The sequence below is a fragment of the Girardinichthys multiradiatus genome, chromosome 3, assembly GCF_021462225.1.
Source record: "Girardinichthys multiradiatus isolate DD_20200921_A chromosome 3, DD_fGirMul_XY1, whole genome shotgun sequence".
Classification (NCBI taxonomy): Eukaryota; Metazoa; Chordata; class Actinopteri; order Cyprinodontiformes; family Goodeidae; genus Girardinichthys; species Girardinichthys multiradiatus.
The window spans coordinates 30,243,388-30,261,355 of record NC_061796.1 but is presented as its reverse complement, the minus strand read 5'-3'; the positions used below and the strand labels follow the sequence as shown (position 1 = coordinate 30,261,355).

Genomic DNA, 17,968 nt, shown 5'->3' with positions numbered 1-17,968 from the left:
TCAACATGTTGAAGAACTCACAAGGGTTATTGGAACTGCTTCTTGAAGCAGAAGGTGTTGGTGAAAATACACAGGTTCATAACTACATGTATGCAGACACACAGCCAGACAGATAACTACCCGCATCTTGCATGTAGATAGACAGACAGATGCAGGATGATGCAAGGACATAACTGTTGCTGATAGATGGATTGTGAGACAGACAAAGTCATGGAATGAAGAGACACAGACAAAGGGAGACGGACAGGTTTGAGATGAGATGTTCTCTTTCTCATAGATCTTTTATTTCCAGTGGTTAGTCTGAAAAAAACCCCCAAAAAACAGATGTTGGTACAAAGGAGAGGGATGTCAGTTGGGTCACATTCTTGGATTCGGCCCTAACACCTTCAAGGCAATCATAAGTTGGACATAGAGGGTCTTGGAAAAGTATTCCTAGTATCCTAACTCTGTTCTAAATTTCAACTCAGTTTTATCCTTAACACTGTCACCGTCGGATATGCTCAATAACACGTCTTGTCTCTAATTACTTCACCAGGTGTCAGTCATTTCTCAGCTGCATCCACTTACCTATTCCTTAATCTCAGTGTAAATAGCTCTTATTATTGTGCCTTTTGTCAGATCCTTTGATAATTCACAATCCTGTTTACACAATGTTTTTTGTCGAAACCTGTTTTGTTGCATTTCTACTGCTCGTATACACGACAAAAATGTACGGTTTCTCTGAAAACAACATGATTTAAAAGCCGGTTCCAGAGTGTAACATCACGATGAAATCCTGGTCCTGGTTTTCATGTAGACAGGACAAACAGCATCTTCCTGGCACATGCCCAGTATGACTGCAATCAGTAAAAACTAATGTGCACGTGCACAGCATAACGGATGCTGACCAGCTTAAAACACACAGAAGAAGAAGATATCAACAATAACAATGTTGGAATGCAGAGTATTGTTAGTGCTGCTGACTCTTTTGAATCTAAGTGGTCATTTTCTACCCTGTTTTTTAAGCAGGAAGTGTTTGAGCATGTTGTTGAGTCTCAACAACATATCGCCTACTTTCAACTAGAGTCATGTGCACAAAGATCATAATTAAAACGCTGTCATATAAATGTGCCACCAGAAACAGAAAAACAATCCCACTTACAGTGGATCACTGTAAACAGGGTCTTAGTCTGTAGTTTTTCTGTTTATGTCCCTGGCTGGCTTTATGATGTTACGCTCTTTCAGCTTCTTTGTTTTTTGTTTGTAAAAATTCTCCATCATTATTATCTGCTTATGTGCTTGCATTTTGATCATTTCACAATCAATGATGAATCTCACAAGGTAATGTATTTAAAAATGTACCTTCTTTAAAAAAAAAACATAAAAACTGGACCCAATACTTTCCATGAGATCTCAATGAGTTCATATTCTTTTGTCATATGTCAGTTTTTTGGTCCTAATATTTATGGCATGATTTAATTTATTTTTATGGAAAAGAAAATGAACCATTCTTGTTATTGAAATTAGCTGAAAAGAGCATTAATTTTTATTGTCATTGTCTACAATAAAAACTAAAGAAAATATATCGAAACTAGCCAGCACTGAAAGGATTGCTGCCAAAATAGGCATTATTATTTCATAATAATTCTGTTAGATCTGTGAAGATATAATATAAATTTATCAAGGGTGTTTTTTCTGTTAGTTGTAATAATCCTAGTCTTTAAGGATATTAGAACATCATGTTAGACCCATAAAGTATATTTTGTTATACAGAAATGTTATCTCATGGCCTATGTAATCTTGGAGAAGACTGCTGACTTAACAGTTGTCCAGCAGAGAGTCACTGGCACCTTCAACAAGGATGTGAAGCCACAAAGATGCTGTATACAAGCATATTAAAGGATAGTTGAGTGGAAGGAAAATATGTGGTAGAACAATGTGCAAAAGCAACAGGGAAAACTACAGCCTTAAGAGAATAGTGAAGCAAGGCCCAACAGTTTGAGTAATATTTACAATGTGTGCTTTGCAGCTGGATTCAGAGCTTCAATATACTCCCACACAGAGTTATTCATGGGCTACATGGCTACAAATGTCACATTTCTTATGTTGAGCCACTCTTGAACCAGAGACATTGTTAGAAGTGTCTTAAATTTGGCTGAGGAGAATAGGAACTGGACTGTTTCTTACCTTTCCAATGTCCTCTTTTCAGTTGAAAGTAAAGTTTGCATTTAATTTAGAAGTAATCCGGAGGAGAGGTGGAGAGGCACAAATTCAAGTTGATTGAGGTTCAGTGTGAAATTTCCACAGTCTGCAATGATTTGGGGAGTAATGCCATCTGCTGGTGCTGGTCCACTGTGTTTTATCAAGTTCGAAATCAGTGCAGATGTCTATCAGGACATTTTAGAGTAATTAATACTTTACTACCTTCTGCTGACAAGCTTTATGGAGATGTTCATTTAATTTTTGAGCAGGACTTGCCACCTGCCCACAATGCTAGTAACAGTACCTGCTATAATGATCATGGTATCAATGTGCTGATTGGCCAGTAAACTGACCTGACCTGAACCCCATAGAGCAGGGGTCCCCAAATAAAATAGCAAGAGGTCCACAACCTCTGTCATCCAAAAACCTTTGGGTCCGAAAATTTTATATTAACCTAAACAAATATTCTCTTACATTTCTATTTAACATTTAATTAACACTGGAGTTTTTGTTTTTTTAACTACTGATTAATTATTCATATGCCCATGAAATCATTTGCTGAACAGAAAAGTGCAATCCAATTTAAGAACCAATATTAAACACGCTTTGAATGGCTCAGCTGGGTCGAGCTGGGTCTGTACATCTTGGTATAACAGTTCTGCACTCCTTGTTGTGCTTGTGGAAGACATGGCAATTTGATTAACCTTTTCCTTAAATTGTTGTCCTTTTCCATCTTAAAGTGTTTCTGCCACAGCTTCCATGCACTCTTTAATCTTTTCCCAGTCAGTGAAAGGCTTTCCGGGGTTTTACTACATCCACTGTACTCACAGTGAACACTCGTATGCTCGCTGTTTTGCTGCAAGAGACTGTGATAGCAGCCATGTAACTCACTCATACTCTCCCCTCAGTTCACTTATTCTCCTTGCCCTACTGTCAGACGCAGGCTGATAGCTTTGTTTGAAGTTTTTATGTTTGGTTTCATAACGTCTCTTTAGATTTCCTCTTTAGTCCAACTGATTTATAACATATAAGGCAGACTGGCCTTACACACTACGGAATTTTAAAGGAAAGCGAACTCTTCTGTCCATTGATCTTTAAATGTGTGATTTTCATAGTCCACTTTATGAATTTGTGACAAAGCCATCTTCTTTTACTCACTCATCTGTGCACCACCAAGTCATTGTACTGTCAGCAAGCGTGAGCTCCCAAGCTAGAACCTTAGCAACTATTAACAGTAACGTTAATAGCAGTACAGCACACTACACTGATGGCTGGAGGACGAACTTCAGCTGCCACAGCTCCAGCCGTCAGTGGGCCAGTGGAAACATAACTAGTACCGTACCAAATAGAGAGAGACCGAGTGGAGCTGAGCCACGCCGCTTAAAACGAGCCAGTGGAAAAGAAGCATTAGCAACCCGCGTTCAATGACCTCGCATAGCTTCTTCTTCTTTGTCGTTTTCTGGCGGTTGGCATACAGCGATGTAGTTCATTACCACCACCAGCTGACTTGGAGTGTGGACCAGAATGTCGCTGACCCACATAGTTGTCCATTGCGCGTGTTACAACACGGCAGCTGGCAAGTTTAAATTTCTATATCTACATAGTAAATGAAAAAATGCTTTGCCGTCCAGACAAAATGCTCTCTGGGTCCGGATTTAGAAAGGATTCCAGGGTTTGGGGGCATTGTCAAGAAGAAGATGAAAGAAACCAGACCCGACAATAGAGATGTGCTGAAAGTCGCAATTAAAGCAACCTGGGCTTCCTGAACACCTCTGCAGAACCAAAGGCCGATGGCCTCCATGCCACACTGTACTGATGCAGTAACTAATGGAAATACCAAGTAATGGCGGCACAAACTGTACAGTACATGAATATACATTTCATAGAGCCAATGTTTTTATACAAAAGAATAATTTTATTTTTGGTGTTTTATCCTGCTATTATGAGAAACTGAATGTTAGGTCTTCATTGGCTGTAAGCCTTAATCACCTAAATTAACATAATTAAATGTTTGAAATCTATCACTCTGTGAAATGAATCATTTTGAAATGAATTACTAAAATAAATGTACTTTTCACCTATTTTTTATTTTTATAAGACACATTAGTATATGAACAAAAATCAGGTAATTCTCAGTGGTGGTTCACATCTTTATCAGTAACCTGCAAATAAGGGAGAGCAGAACAAGACGTCTCCATCCACAGCATACTATTGTTGCCCACCCACAGACAAAAATCTCTTAAAGCTAGGCTGTCCCGCATTTCCACCACATTCTACACCTCACTGCATCACTGCACGACCACTGAGCATCTGTCTCTGCTGAATACTCCACAGACATCAAGGATACTTGACCTCCAAGCCATGCCAAAATACTGTCAGCTTTACTGCACCACAATGTGAGAGAAAGGACTGAATGACAGAGGAAATTATGAAGAGGGAAACAGGAGGCAAATCAGTGAAAGATTAAATGTAATGTTTAGAGATTGAGACAAAGCATGGAGGAGGAAGAAACTGGGAGAGTGGGGTAATGAAAGAAGAGGGTGGGGGTTGCACTGCAGCAAAGCTGCAAGGGCTTGAGCTTATCTCTAATTGGCTGCTTTGCTATCAGGAAGCTTAGCAATGAGGACAAATTAGCTTTGTTCAGTGACCAAGCTCAGAAGGGGTTAGGAATTATTTAAAAGGAGAGCCAAAAGACTTTTATGGGACCAGAAAGGCTTCCACCTCAATCTGGATGCGAGGAAAGGCACTAAGATCAACCCCTGCCCTCACTGTTAACTCCATCCCAGGCTTCAGTGTTGAGCTTCAGCCAGGCGCTCAAATGTATAATGAATTAGCAGCTTGTGCTGCTGTAACAAGCTGCAGATCGAGAGATGGTTGATGCCAGTTTTTGTATCAACTGCCTCTTGCAAATCCGAAATTGATGAGTAAGTGAAGGCTTTTGCTTCAGGTCAAGACTGAAATAAATGCACCCTGAATCAAAGACAATGAGTAATGGATTATTTTGAGAAGAGGTTACGCTCCAGTGTCATGTAATTAGAATGCAATTATGCAAAAAATTGTTTTCTTGTCACTTTAGCACCATGTAACAAACACAACTGAGAACTGTTTGCCATTATATTAAGACTCTCTTCTAAGATACCTCTATGACTTCAAGTGAAAATAATTTTTTCTAAATCCTAATCCCACTTTGCAGAAACAACAATACAGTAGAATCAAAGAGATGGAACTACAGTAATTGAAAAATATTTTTCTACATGAAATTATTTACATCTCAAAGAAATGTGAGATTTCTAGTACTTACCCAAAGATTTGGAGATTAGAGATGCACCAATCATGTAGCAAGAGATTGCAAATTGACCAGGTTAACCCTGATTGGCTCTGACTGGTGGGTGAAATATTGAACAATCAAAATGTTCTTTTTCTTATTCATTAAAGACGTCAAAACCAGGAACTCCAACTATTTTCAATGTATCAACCAACAACATTTACTTTGATGTACTTTTTTTTGTTTAGTAAAAATCAGATAAAGGTTAGGGGCCTGTGCTTTAAAGCATTATTAGGGATATACTTAGAATTTTTCTGTTGGATTCAAAACTACTATCTTCTGTCAATAAGAGACTTAAAATCTGATTTATTGTTGCATGATGAGCTAAGATCTGAAAGTGGCTTTAGGGTTTAGAAACAAAATCAAATAGGCCAAAATATAAATAAGCAGATTAGACATCAAAGAATACTGCCCATAGAGTGCAGTGAAAAAGTACTTTTCTCTTCACAGATTTCTGGATTCTGTTTTTGTCACTCTTATATATATACACACACATTGTTATAAATATATATATACATTGCTCAAAAAAATAAAGGGAACACTCAAATAACACATTCTAGATCTGAATGAATTAAATATTCTCATTGAATACTTTGTTCTGTACAAAGTTGAATGTGCTGACAACAAAATCACACAAAAATCATCAATGGAAATCAAATTTATTAACCAATGGAGGCCTGGATTTGGAGTCACACACAAAACTAAAGTGGAAAAACACTACAGGCTGATCCAACTTTGATGTAATGTCCTTAAAACAAGTCAAAATGAGGCTCAGTAATGTGTGTGGCCTCCATGTGCCTGTATGACCTCCCTACAACGCCTGGGCATGCTCCTGATGAGACGGCGGATGGTCTCCTGAGGGATCTCCTCCCAGACCTGGACTAAAGCAACCGCCAACTCCTGGACAGTCTGTGGTGCAATGTGACGTTGGTGGATGGAGCGAGACATGATGTCCTAGATGTACTCAATTGGATTCAGGTCTGGGGAACAGGCGGGCCAGTCCATAGCTTCAATGTCTTCATCTTGCAGGAACTGCTGACACACCCCAGCCACATGAGGTCTAGCAATGTCCTGCATTAGGAGGAACCCAGGGCCAACCGCACCAGCATATGGTCTCACAAGGGGTCTGAGGATCTCATCTTGGTACCTAATGGCAGTCAGGCTACCTCTGGCGAGCATATGGAGGGTCGTGAGGCCCTCCAAAGAAATGCCACCCCACACCATTACTAACCTACTGCCAAACCGATCATGCTGAAGGATGTTGCAGGCAGCAGATTGCTCTTCACGGTGTCTCCAGACTCTGTCACGTCTGTCACATGTGCTCAATGTGAACCTGCTTTTATCTGTGAAGAGCACAGGGTGCCAGTGGCGAATTTGCCAATCCTGGTGTTCTCTGGCAAATGCCAAGCGTCCTGCACGGTGTTGAGCTGTGAACACAACCCCCATTTGTGGACGTTGGGCCCTCATACCATCCTCATGGAGCCGGTTTCCAACCGTTTGTGTAGACACATGCACATTTGTGGCCTGCTGGAGGTCATTTTGCAGGGCTCTGGCAGTGCTCCTCCTGTTCCTCCTTGCACAAAGGTGGAGGTAGCGGTCCTGCTGCTGGGTTGTTGCCCTCCTACGGCCTCCTCTACGTTTCCTGGTGTACTGGCCTGTCTCCTGGTAGCGCCTCCAGGCTCTGGACAATACGCTGACAGACACAGCAAACCTTCTTGCCACAGCTCGCATTGATGTGCCATCCTGGATGAGCTGCACTACCTGAGCCACTTGTGTGGGTTGTAGAGTCCGTCTCATGCTACCACGAGTGTGAAAGCACCACCAACATTCAAACGTGACCAAAACATCAGCCAGAAAGCATCGGTACTGAGAAGTGGTCTGTGGTCCCCACCTGCAGAACCACTCCTTTATTGAGTGTCTTGCTAATCGCCAAAGATTTCCCCCTGTTGTCTATTTCATTTGCACAACAGCTGTGAAATTGATTGTCAATCAGTGTTGCTTCCTAAGAGGACAGTTTGATTTCACAGAAGTTTGATTTACTTGGAGTTATATTGTGTTGTTTAAGTGTTCCCTATATTTTTTTGAGCAGTGTATATATATATATATAAATTGAAAGCAACCTGGTCCTGTGTGAAAAAGCAATCGTCCCCTAAAAACAAAAGTGTAACAAAGAAGCAGAAACAGAACAAAATTGGAAGTGATCAGATAGTGTTTCATGGCAGATAAATACTTATCTTCTTTATTTAGAATTAAAGCGTTCATTTTATTCGTTCTTGTTCATTTATATTTGATTTGTGTACAGCAGTTTTAAGCAGCTACTAGGTACTGCATAGAAATGACCATTAAAAGCAATAGAAGCTCATTATAATTTTTCTAAAGGCCAGATTGTAGGATTGCCTGTAAAGCCATTCTCTATAAAAGGTCTTTGGTAAGATTTGGTGAACCCTGGAGTTCTGTTACATTGTACATTAATAGCTACAAAATTATGTTTTCAACACTAATTTAGTTTCAGAAGTTTGCAAATAAACATTCAGATTTTATGCATTTAGACAGAAGGCTTGTCGAAGAAGAAAAGAACATTTTGTCCAGTCTCTTTGATTTAATATTAAAATCTAATTTGAAACAGTGCACCCATTTCATTGATTACAGATGTGCTGAACAACCAGTACTTAACATCAGATCCCACCTTCGAATACCAGACTTTTTCTGTACCTTCCAGGCAGCATATTCTCCACAGCCCCGAGTGGGTGAGTGCCCCAGGGTCTTTTTTGTCCTTGTTGTGGGGATCGTCCTGGGTGACGTTGGCTGTGCTGTTGCAGATCAGGGCACGGGAATACAGCCAGTAGTCCGTCCCTATGGCCACCGTCATCAGGCCGAAGGCAGCAAATGCCCCCACGCTGGTGAGAAGGATCTGGATCCCCTTCTCACACACCATGCCTTTAGTACAAGTGGAAAGTGAGGGATAGGGCGGAAAGAGTGCATATTAAAAGATGCAGCCAGGGAGCATACAAGCATTTGTTGTGCAGGAGAGAATTTACGGTCATAGACACTGTACAGTTAAGCTGGAAAAGTAGCAGGTAAGGTGATAAGCAGGAGGTTGATATGAGAAGTGAGACAATGAGACGAGAAACGACAAGAGGTGGAGGCAGGTGTGGGAGGCGGGTGAGTGGCCCTCATGATGCGTCCTTGGAGGAGAGTTTAATGACTCTGCTGACTCTGCTTAACAAGACTGAATTGATGTGGAGCAGAGCAGATCACACACCCTCCCAGGCTCAGTCTGCTACATATTCATGACCAGGACTCTGTTCTCCACATCACAATCAACAGAGCTGGAGATGAATGCACAAAACATGCACAGCAGATTACACATGTGATCACCTTGTACTTATCATTATTAGAACGGTGGTGTGGGGGATGTAGGTTTAACAAACCAACTTCTGTGCATGCACTTGCAGAGATAGCATTACATAACTCAGTTACTGCATGCCTTTCTGACCTGTGCAAGTGTGCTTTATAAAGTTGCTGACCATTTTACCGGAACCATCTTTTACTAGTAAATTGTTCCATTTCAAGCAGATAAAATCCTTTCAGAAAAAAATGCAGCATGCACGTTGCGGACGGACCACTACCTGACGGCGAGTTTCTATCCTTCGACTCAATTTTGAAATCTTTTTTTTCCTCGTCAGTGAAGAACTTGCTGCCCCTTCGATCCGGACAGCATCCATCGACTGTTTTCACCTGCTCCCCTCTCTCCTTCTTGCGCTTGTTTTTCCTTTTTTGTCTCTCTCACTTTTACCCCAGTCCCTTTTTTCCTTTTTCTTTCTTTGCTGGAGAAAGTGAAGCTTGTGGGGGTGGTGGACAGTTACCCCAGTATGTCCGTCCTGTTAGCAGAAAACTTGCAACAGAAAACCCATGGTCACTGCTTCTCTGTCTGCTGCTGCAAAACAAAAAAGAACAGAATAATGACATTTTTACTAATTCCTTTATATTAAAAGTGGTATTTATAGACTGATATATTATTCATTGATAATTGTACCATTAGATCATGTATTTACCAATAAACTATGGCATTATTTATGTAAAATGTGAACCATTTACTATCAAGCATTGAAATTATTTAAATTGAACCCATATTTTTTGCATGTAATTTATTCTGAATTTAGTTTTAATGGGTAGATGTTCCAAATATACCTCTTATCTGAAAAGAACTGTTCTTAAATTAGATATCTGTGTATGAAAGCCAACAGGGGGCATATTTACAAATGTAATTTCGTGACAAAATCTTAAGACAACAAGCAATTTATTGTCAGTCTGGTTGTCTCCGTGCCTGCTGCTTCCTTTTTCCACCTCTAGGTGTCACAGAGCTGGAGGACCGAAGGTGTGACAGGTGTTCTTCATTGACTCATCATTTCAGAGGACTATATGAGGGCGGCTCACCTGCACTTCTGCGCCTGAGTGATTTTGCCCTTTGTGGCATCTCAGCCTTGCTCCTTGTTGGAGATCTCAAGAAAACCTCTGATCACAGTCTGGACTCTGGATTCATTTGATGCAGCGGGCCACCCTGGATACCTCTCTGTCTGGTTAAGCGAACCCAGTCCACCCTCCTACAGTTCCTCCTGGATCATCAAGAAGCCCCAATGGAATCAGCACTACCTCACTGTCCCAGACTCGCAACCATCTTCCCCCTGGTGGATCGCCCCACCCGAATAGTAAGCCTAACCACAGAATTAGTAAGTCTGTATCCCGATCTGAACTCACCTTGTTGTTTTCCCTTCCAGTCAGACGGCCTTCCTGGAAACTTTGCTCCTTGTACATTTCACAAATTGTTAATAAATTCTTTAAACGTTTCTGTTTGAGTGTTCTCTGCATGTGGGTCAAATCGGCCTTAAAAACGATGACAGAACACTCAGGCCAGCCGGACCCAGCAGAGGCCCTCCGGAGAACCGTTTCCGAACACGACCATTTAATCCAGGCTCATGGTTCGACCCTTCGCTCCCTCCTGGATCAACAGAGACAGGTCAGTCAACAGCTAGAGCAGATGACAGCCTTAATGCAGCACTCTCTCACTGTCAGGCCCGTCACACCTCCAGGTGGCGCTGCCCGTCCTCCAGTAACACAGCAACTCCCTCATAGTCGTGATGTAACTTCCCCCAGCCCTGAGAAGTTCTCTGGAGAGGTTGGGAGTTGTCGAGGTTTTTTATCACAGTGCACCCTGGTGTTCAATAGGTCCCCTCAATCTTTTCCCCACAATGACGTTAAGATTTCCTATGTGTTAGGTTTACTGACCGGTAGAGCACTTCGGTGGGCGGAGGCAAAGTTTGCTGATTTAAACCAGTTTGGCTGTACCTATGCAGACTTCATTAAAGACTTTAAACTAATATTTGACATTGATATGGATCAGTCAAGCGTAGCTCAGCATCTGCGGGCACTCAAACAACATAACCGACCCTCAACAGAGTTTATCATAGATTTTTGCACTTTGGCCGTAGCTTCAGGCTGGAACTCCAGCGCATTGAAATCAGCATTTTTTCAAACTTTAAATGAGACTTTAAAGGATGAGCTCACTTTATTAGATGAGCCTGAGGATTTCGACGAGTACATTGCCCTGGCTGTCAGGTTAGACATCAGGATGAGGGAGAAGAGACGGATCCACTCCGAGCGGACCTTTACTAGAGTACACCTCGCCTCCTCTTCCCACCCGCAGTCTCGGCTGTCTCAGAGTCAGGCCGAACCCAAACCCATGCAGCTGGGAAGGGCGCGGCTTATGGAGGATGAGCGACAGTGACACACAGAGGCCGGCCAGTGTTTTTATTGTGGTTCTCCTGAACATTTAGCAACCGGATGCCCGGTTCGGCCAAAAGGGCAGGTCCGCCGGTTACAGTGGGGCATCCGGTGGACCAAAAGCCCAGTTTCCCCCCATGTTTTACTCTGCCGGCCACACTAGTAGTAAACCAACACACAATCTCTTTAACTGCTCTTTTAGATTCTGGGTGTGAGTTGAGTATAATAGACCAGGATCCTGTAAAACAAAATCAGATTAAGACTGAATTACTGCCCATGCCACGTCAGGTTCTGGCTCTAGATGGTATAACACTTCGTAGCAAAACCCACAGAACCGTGCCGTTAGAATTAGTTCTGTCAGGTAATCACAGAGAACACATTTCACTTTTTGTTTTTCCCATTTCCCAGACTTCACTGGTTCTGGGTTTTCCCTGGTTACAGGCTCATAACTGGTGGGAATTAAGAATTGAATCCTGGTCTACTCAGTGCTTGTCGTCCTGTTTGCAGTCAGCTGTATCACCTAGAACCCTTAAGGAGGGAGAGGAGGTCGAACCACCTGATCTTACCCAAGTGCCAGATGAATACCATGACTTAGATTCAGTATTTAGTAAATCACGGCCCCTCTCTCTCCCTGCACACCGTCCATATGACTGCGCCATTGACCTGTTACCGGGGGCTCCGTTCCCTACTAGCCGGTTATATAAGATCTCACGGCCAGAAAGAGAGGCAATGGAGATTTATATAGCCGAATCCCTTGCAGCAGGCATTATCCGGCCATCTTCGTCTCCCCTCGGGGAGGGGTTTTTCTTTGTTGGCAAAAAGGACGGTTCCCTACGTCCTTGTATAGATTACAGGGGGCTAAATGCTATCACTGTTAGAAACAAGTACCCTTTACCGCTACTTTCATCTGCTTTTGAACCAGTACATGGGGCCACTATCTTCTCAAAACTAGACCTTAGAAATGCCTATCATTTAGTTTGGAACCTGCCAGGGGGATGAGTGGAAGACAGCATTCAAGACCCCGCTGGGACATTTTGAGTATCTTGTCATGCCTTTTGGACTATGCAATGCTCCTGCCATTTTTCAGGCCCTCGTCAATGACATTTTACGGGACTTCCTAAATTTGTTTGTTTTTGTTTATTTAGATGACATCCTGATCTATTCTAAGACTCTTGGAGAACACCGCCGACATGTCCGTCTGGTCTTGCAACACCTGTTGGAGAACCAACTATATGTCAAAGCTGAGAAGTGCGAGTTTCATCAGTCATCCATCAGCTTCTTGGGCTACATCCTTGAGGGTGGATAGGTTCGTGTTGATCCAGAGAAGGTCAGGGCTGTGGAAGACTGGCCTACACCTATCACTCAGAAACAACTGCAATGCTTTTTAGGATTTGCCAACTTCTACAGGAGGTTTATTTAGGACTACAGCTGCACGGCCAGCCCTCTGACGTCCACAAAGGTTCCCTTTATCTGGACCCTGGAGGCTGAGGCCGTCTTCTCCACTTTAAAGAGCAAGTTCATACGGGCTCTTGTGCTCGTCCACCCGGATTCAGCCAAGCAGTTCATTTTGGAGGTTGATGCATCAGACTCTGGAGTAGGTGCGGTACTGTCTCAGCGCCATGGCTGTGATAAGAAGCTTCACCCTTGCGCCTTTTTGTCTCGCCGTCTTTCGGCGGCGGAGAGGAATTATGATGTCGGAGACAGGGAGTTGTTGGCCATCAAGCTGGCTTTGGAGGAGTGGCGGCAATGGCTGGAGGGCGCCGAGCAGCCGGTGCTAGTTTGGACAGACCACAAGAACCTGTCTTACATCCAAGCCACTAAGCGGTTAAATCCCCGTCAGTCACGTTGGTCACATTTCTTTTCCCCCTTTAATTTTTTGATCTCTTATAGACTTGGAACCAAGAATACCAAGCCCGATGCCCTGTCCAGACAATTCAATCCAGATGATTCAGAGAAGCTGGCTGCGCCCATACTGCCACCCTGCTGCACCATAGGGGGGGGTGACCTGGGAGATTGAGGACTGTGTGTGACAGGCTATCCTCGCTGACCTGGAACGGGGCCACCTGACCGCATGTTCATCCCTGCCGCAGTACGGTCCCGGCTTATAACCTGGTTTCACACTTCAAAGTTTGCCATCCATCCAGGAGCCAGTCGGACCATCGCCTCGATTACCAGATGCTTCTGGTGGCCCACGCTGCACAAGGATGTTAAGGACTACGTCTCTGCCTGTTTAGTCTGTGCCCGTAATTAGACTTCTAATCGTCCACCTGCGGGTCTCCTACAACCACTCAGTATTCCTCACCAACCTTGGTCCCACATCGCTGTGGATTTCGTCACCGGCCTCCCTACCTCTCAGGGTATGACTACAATTATGACTATTATAGACAGGTTTTCTAAAGCATGCCATCTCGTTCCTCTCAGGAAGTTGCCCTCCGCCCTTCAGACTGCCAAGCTCCTGGTTAAGCATGTGTTCCGGCTCCATGGTATTCCCCAAGATGTTCTATCCGACCATGGCCCCCAATTCAATGCCCAAGTCTGGAAGGAGTTCTGCACCGCCCTGGGAGCTAAGGTTTCGCTGACGTCCAGTCACCACCCACAGACCAATGGTCAGGTAGAGATGCTCAACCAGGAGCTAGAGGCTGCTCTCTGCTGTGTGACCTCATTCAGTCCCACCGAATGGAGCACCTACCTCCCTTGGGTCGAATACTCACACAACTCTCACGTGTCGGCTGGTACTGGTTTCTCTCCATTCGAGGTCTCGCTGGGGTATCAGCCACCCCTTTTCCCATCCGATCGGAAGAAGACCGCAGTGACGTCAGTCCAGCAGCACATCCAGAGAAGTAAGCGCATCTGGTCCGCTGCCTCCAGGGCTCTCCATCAGACCGCAGCCCAGAACAAACGCTATGCGGACAGACGAAGCATCCCTGCTCCTGCCTACTGCCCGGGACAGCTGGTTTGATTGTCCACACAGGACGTTCCACTCACGTCCCTACCCAAAAAACTGTCTCCCAGGTTCATCAGCCCGTACACTATTCAGTCTCATCAATCCTGCCTCTGTTCGCTTTTGTATGCCTGCCAGTATCCGTATCCACCCTATTTTTCATGTCTCTCAGATTAAATCCATCCAATCTAGCACGCTCTTCCCTCCGGCCGAGCCCCCTCCTCCCGCCTGGGATGTCCAAGGCCATCCTGCCTTCTCGGTTCGCCGGATCGTGGCCACCCGTCGGAGAGGCAGGGGATGGCAGTACCTTATCCACTGGGCAGGTTACGGCCCAGAGGAGCGCTCCTGAGTTCCTGGTTCATTCATTCTGGACCACACTCTCATCCAGGACTTCTGAGCTTCCCTGGCCGGTCCATCGGGGCCGCCGGGTGGCGGCCGTTGAGGGGGAGGTAGTGTCAGAGTCTGGTTGTCTCCGTGCCTGCTGCTTCCTTTTTCCACCTCTAGGGGCCGCAGAGCTGGAGGACCGAAGGTGTGATAGGTGTTCTTCATTGACTCATCATTTCAGAGGATTATATGAGGGCGGCTCACTTGCACTTCTGCGCCTGAGTGTTTTTGCCCTTTGTGGCATCTCAGCCTTGCTCCTTGTTGGAGATCTCAAGAAAACCTCTGTTCACAGTCTGGACTCTGGATTCATTTGATGCAGCGGGCCACCCTGGATACCTCTCTGTCTGGTTAAGCGAACCCAGTCCACCCTCCTACGGTTCCTCCTGGATCATCAAGAAGCCCCAATGGAATCAGCACTACCTCACTGTCCCAGACTCGCAACCATCTCCCCCCTGGCGGATCGCCCCACCCGAATAGTAAGCCTAACCACAGAATTAGCAAGTCTGTATCCCGATCTGAACTCACCTTGTTGTTTTCCCTTCCAGTCAGACAAACTTCCTGGAAACTTTGCTCCTTGTACATTTCACAAATTGTTAATACATTTTTTAAACGTTTCTCCGTTTGAGTGTTCTCTGCATGTGGGTCAAATCGGCCTTAAAAACTATGACATTTATGTCATCTTGAGATTAAAAAAAGATCATTTGGTCATGATAAAGGTTTAATTGTGCCACTATAAATATGCAACAAAATGTTTTTTATGCAACAGGTATACATACATGCGGTCATGTGAAAGAAAATTAAACATATTTGGACATGTACATAATTATTATCCATTTTAACAATACTGAGAACATTAAGTGACACAAATAAATTATATAAACCAAAGAAAATACTTGTCAACATTTCTGTAAATTTAATAAAATACGCAATTTCTGGTAAAGTTTTATTATTACACCCCAATATTGAATCCTGCTAAAACGTATGAATCATAAACAGGCGTATCATGTCAAGGGTACATGATAAGAACATAATTACTTAGCATTTTAAAGGAGGTTTACCCTGTTTAAACTCCTGATTGTTGAAGGTGAAATCAAGAGTTGTCTGATTGTAGCAGCTTATGAGTCTGGTAAAGCAATTAAAGAGGCCTCTAAATAATTTGAAATCAGCTGTTTCACTGTATATAAACTAGTCTACAAGTGAAGGGCTTTAAACACAACTGCCACCCTGATAGCAGACCGCAAGATGCTAGAAGAACACTTCAAAAACCTAAGAATGTCATCATGGTAACTACAGTAGGCTCATGGTACTGTTGAAAGTGCAAATCTGTACAATAAGACACAGAAAGCACAATTTTATCTTTCATTGTAGTTTTGGACTAAACTTTTTAAAAGCTAAGTTTGTGGTGTATTGGTGTGGATTGGTTATGTGGAGATATTAAAACATTTATGATGTTGTATATTGAACCCACCTTGTACATGTCCACTACCACTGCTAGTAACTATAATGCACCCTCTCATTCACGAACTTCATACAAGATGAAGTTCGTGAATGAGAGGGTGCATTGTCTAGGAAATCGTCAGCTGCAATTCTTTGAGGAGAATCTTTGTCCTAGGAAAGCTTCAACCATGCTCAGGATATTCTTTTGTGTTTTGATGTCTGCAGTAATGACGGTATTACCACCTGCTGGTGCGGCATAGGTATTACAGTATCGTTGAATCCCACAGACCTTGTGGATGCAAATTTAGTTTAAAATATCATGAGTTCTATAGTTAGGGATCAAAACAAGAGGCTTTAACATAATGGAAAAAGTAACTTACTCTGTCCTTATGTAACAGCTTACTGTAAATTTTACATCCCTTTCCCCAATGAAGATGCACTATGGAAGGAGGAGGTGGGAGGTGCGTCATAAATGACACACTTGATCTATGCGAGAGAAGTTTTTGTTTCACAAAATGCACTTTCTTTTTTCAATTATTTACCTACGTAACATGCTTTTTTTCTATTACCCAACATACATGCCAAGCTAAAGAATGTGTCAGCAGCTTTAGCCATAGCCATTTTACAGAAAGGTAAACTGGTAGCGTTTGTTCCAGAGTTGTTTCCGTCAAATTCAGATCCTCCCTGAGGGTAAACACAATCCTTCAATGTACTGCTTTGGACAGCAAAACTGAGCCGTGACCACATCTGCAATCTTTAGCATAATGCCTTTATCAAAAACTAGCATGTACTTCAGGTGCTGTTTTCCCTTCAGTGCTGACTGAATTCCTATGATTACCACAGAGAGACATGATGTGGGACTAAATACCAATTAACCGTTCTCCCATCTCCCGTGCATGCAAAAGCTAAATGTTTGCAAGTTGTTTGACTACTGGGAGAAGTTCCTTAATCTTAGATTTAGTGACAAAATTATTAACCAGTCTCAGCTTTTAGCTTCCATATTTTATTGCTGTAAAACCACATTTGCACTCTGCTAAAGAGGGTAATTATAGCAAGGACACTGTGACAGGCTAAAGAGAGAGTGACTTTAGAGCATGTGAACAGCATCTAGTCTGAAAAGGAAGAGAGGACCAACCCTACGTTGTTACCATAGCAACCTTAAATTCCAAGTTGGGATCAGCAGAGAGCAAAGAGGGGAAAAGAGACGGGCAGATGAGAGACAGAGTGAGGAAAGGCCATAGAGGAGAGATGGAAATAAGCTGCAAAATGGGCTATTTCCAGTCACAAATAGCTGTTGATTCTGAAATCCAGCCAGACAGACCAGTGCGGCAAAGCTGTGCCAGTAGAAAGGTCCACTGCCACTAATTTAATTTACGACTAAATAACCTCAGTTAGTGCATGCGCAAGAATCTTAAGAGATTCAGTACCAAGATAAAGGATCTGAAGAAGCAGCACAGAGCATACTACAAACAGTATTTAGCAGACATAATGCGGTTCACTCAAGTCTGTTAATATTTAACGATGCAATATGGCACCGTGATCAAAATAGGTTACATCCTGTTTGCATTGTAAGACCCAAAGCGGAGCTGCCTCAGAGACAGAAGGAGAGCCAGTGTGTTTTGTGTGTTGTTAAGTGTGTATGTGAGCATATCCTCTTCAGTGCATCCGAGGATAAGTCTAGTCCAGTCTTATTGAATCCCGGTAATGTTTCCCTCAGCTCCCTATGTACAGTTGGCCTCATATCTCTGAATTCAGGCTCCTTATTATGTAAAATGTGCAATGACACCACTGCAGCGTGACTTATATATTATACACAGAGCACCCATATGTTTAAATAACAACACAGAAGCTATTTTGTATTTTTTCTGTTTTTTCACAGAACATGCTGAATCTTCCCAAGGAAAAAACAAAATGGATTA

At 43.2% G+C, this 17,968-nt stretch overlaps 1 protein-coding gene across 3 annotated transcripts in view; it reads right to left on the bottom strand.

Moving 5' to 3' along the window:
- cacng8b (calcium channel, voltage-dependent, gamma subunit 8b) overlaps positions 1 to 17,968 on the bottom strand; it is a 42,602-nt gene that overhangs the window by 10,951 nt on the left and 13,683 nt on the right. For 2 of the 3 annotated variants that reach the window (XM_047361866.1, XM_047361865.1), the window contains 2 exons: positions 9,136 to 9,443; positions 8,219 to 8,443 (listed from right to left, as the gene is read on the bottom strand). In XM_047361866.1, the coding sequence (XP_047217822.1) occupies positions 8,219 to 8,441 (223 nt within the window). In that variant the 5' untranslated portion in view covers positions 8,442 to 8,443; positions 9,136 to 9,443. The remainder of the gene's footprint in view (positions 1 to 8,218; positions 8,444 to 9,135; positions 9,444 to 17,968) is intronic. The other variant, XM_047361867.1, reaches the window with a different exon arrangement.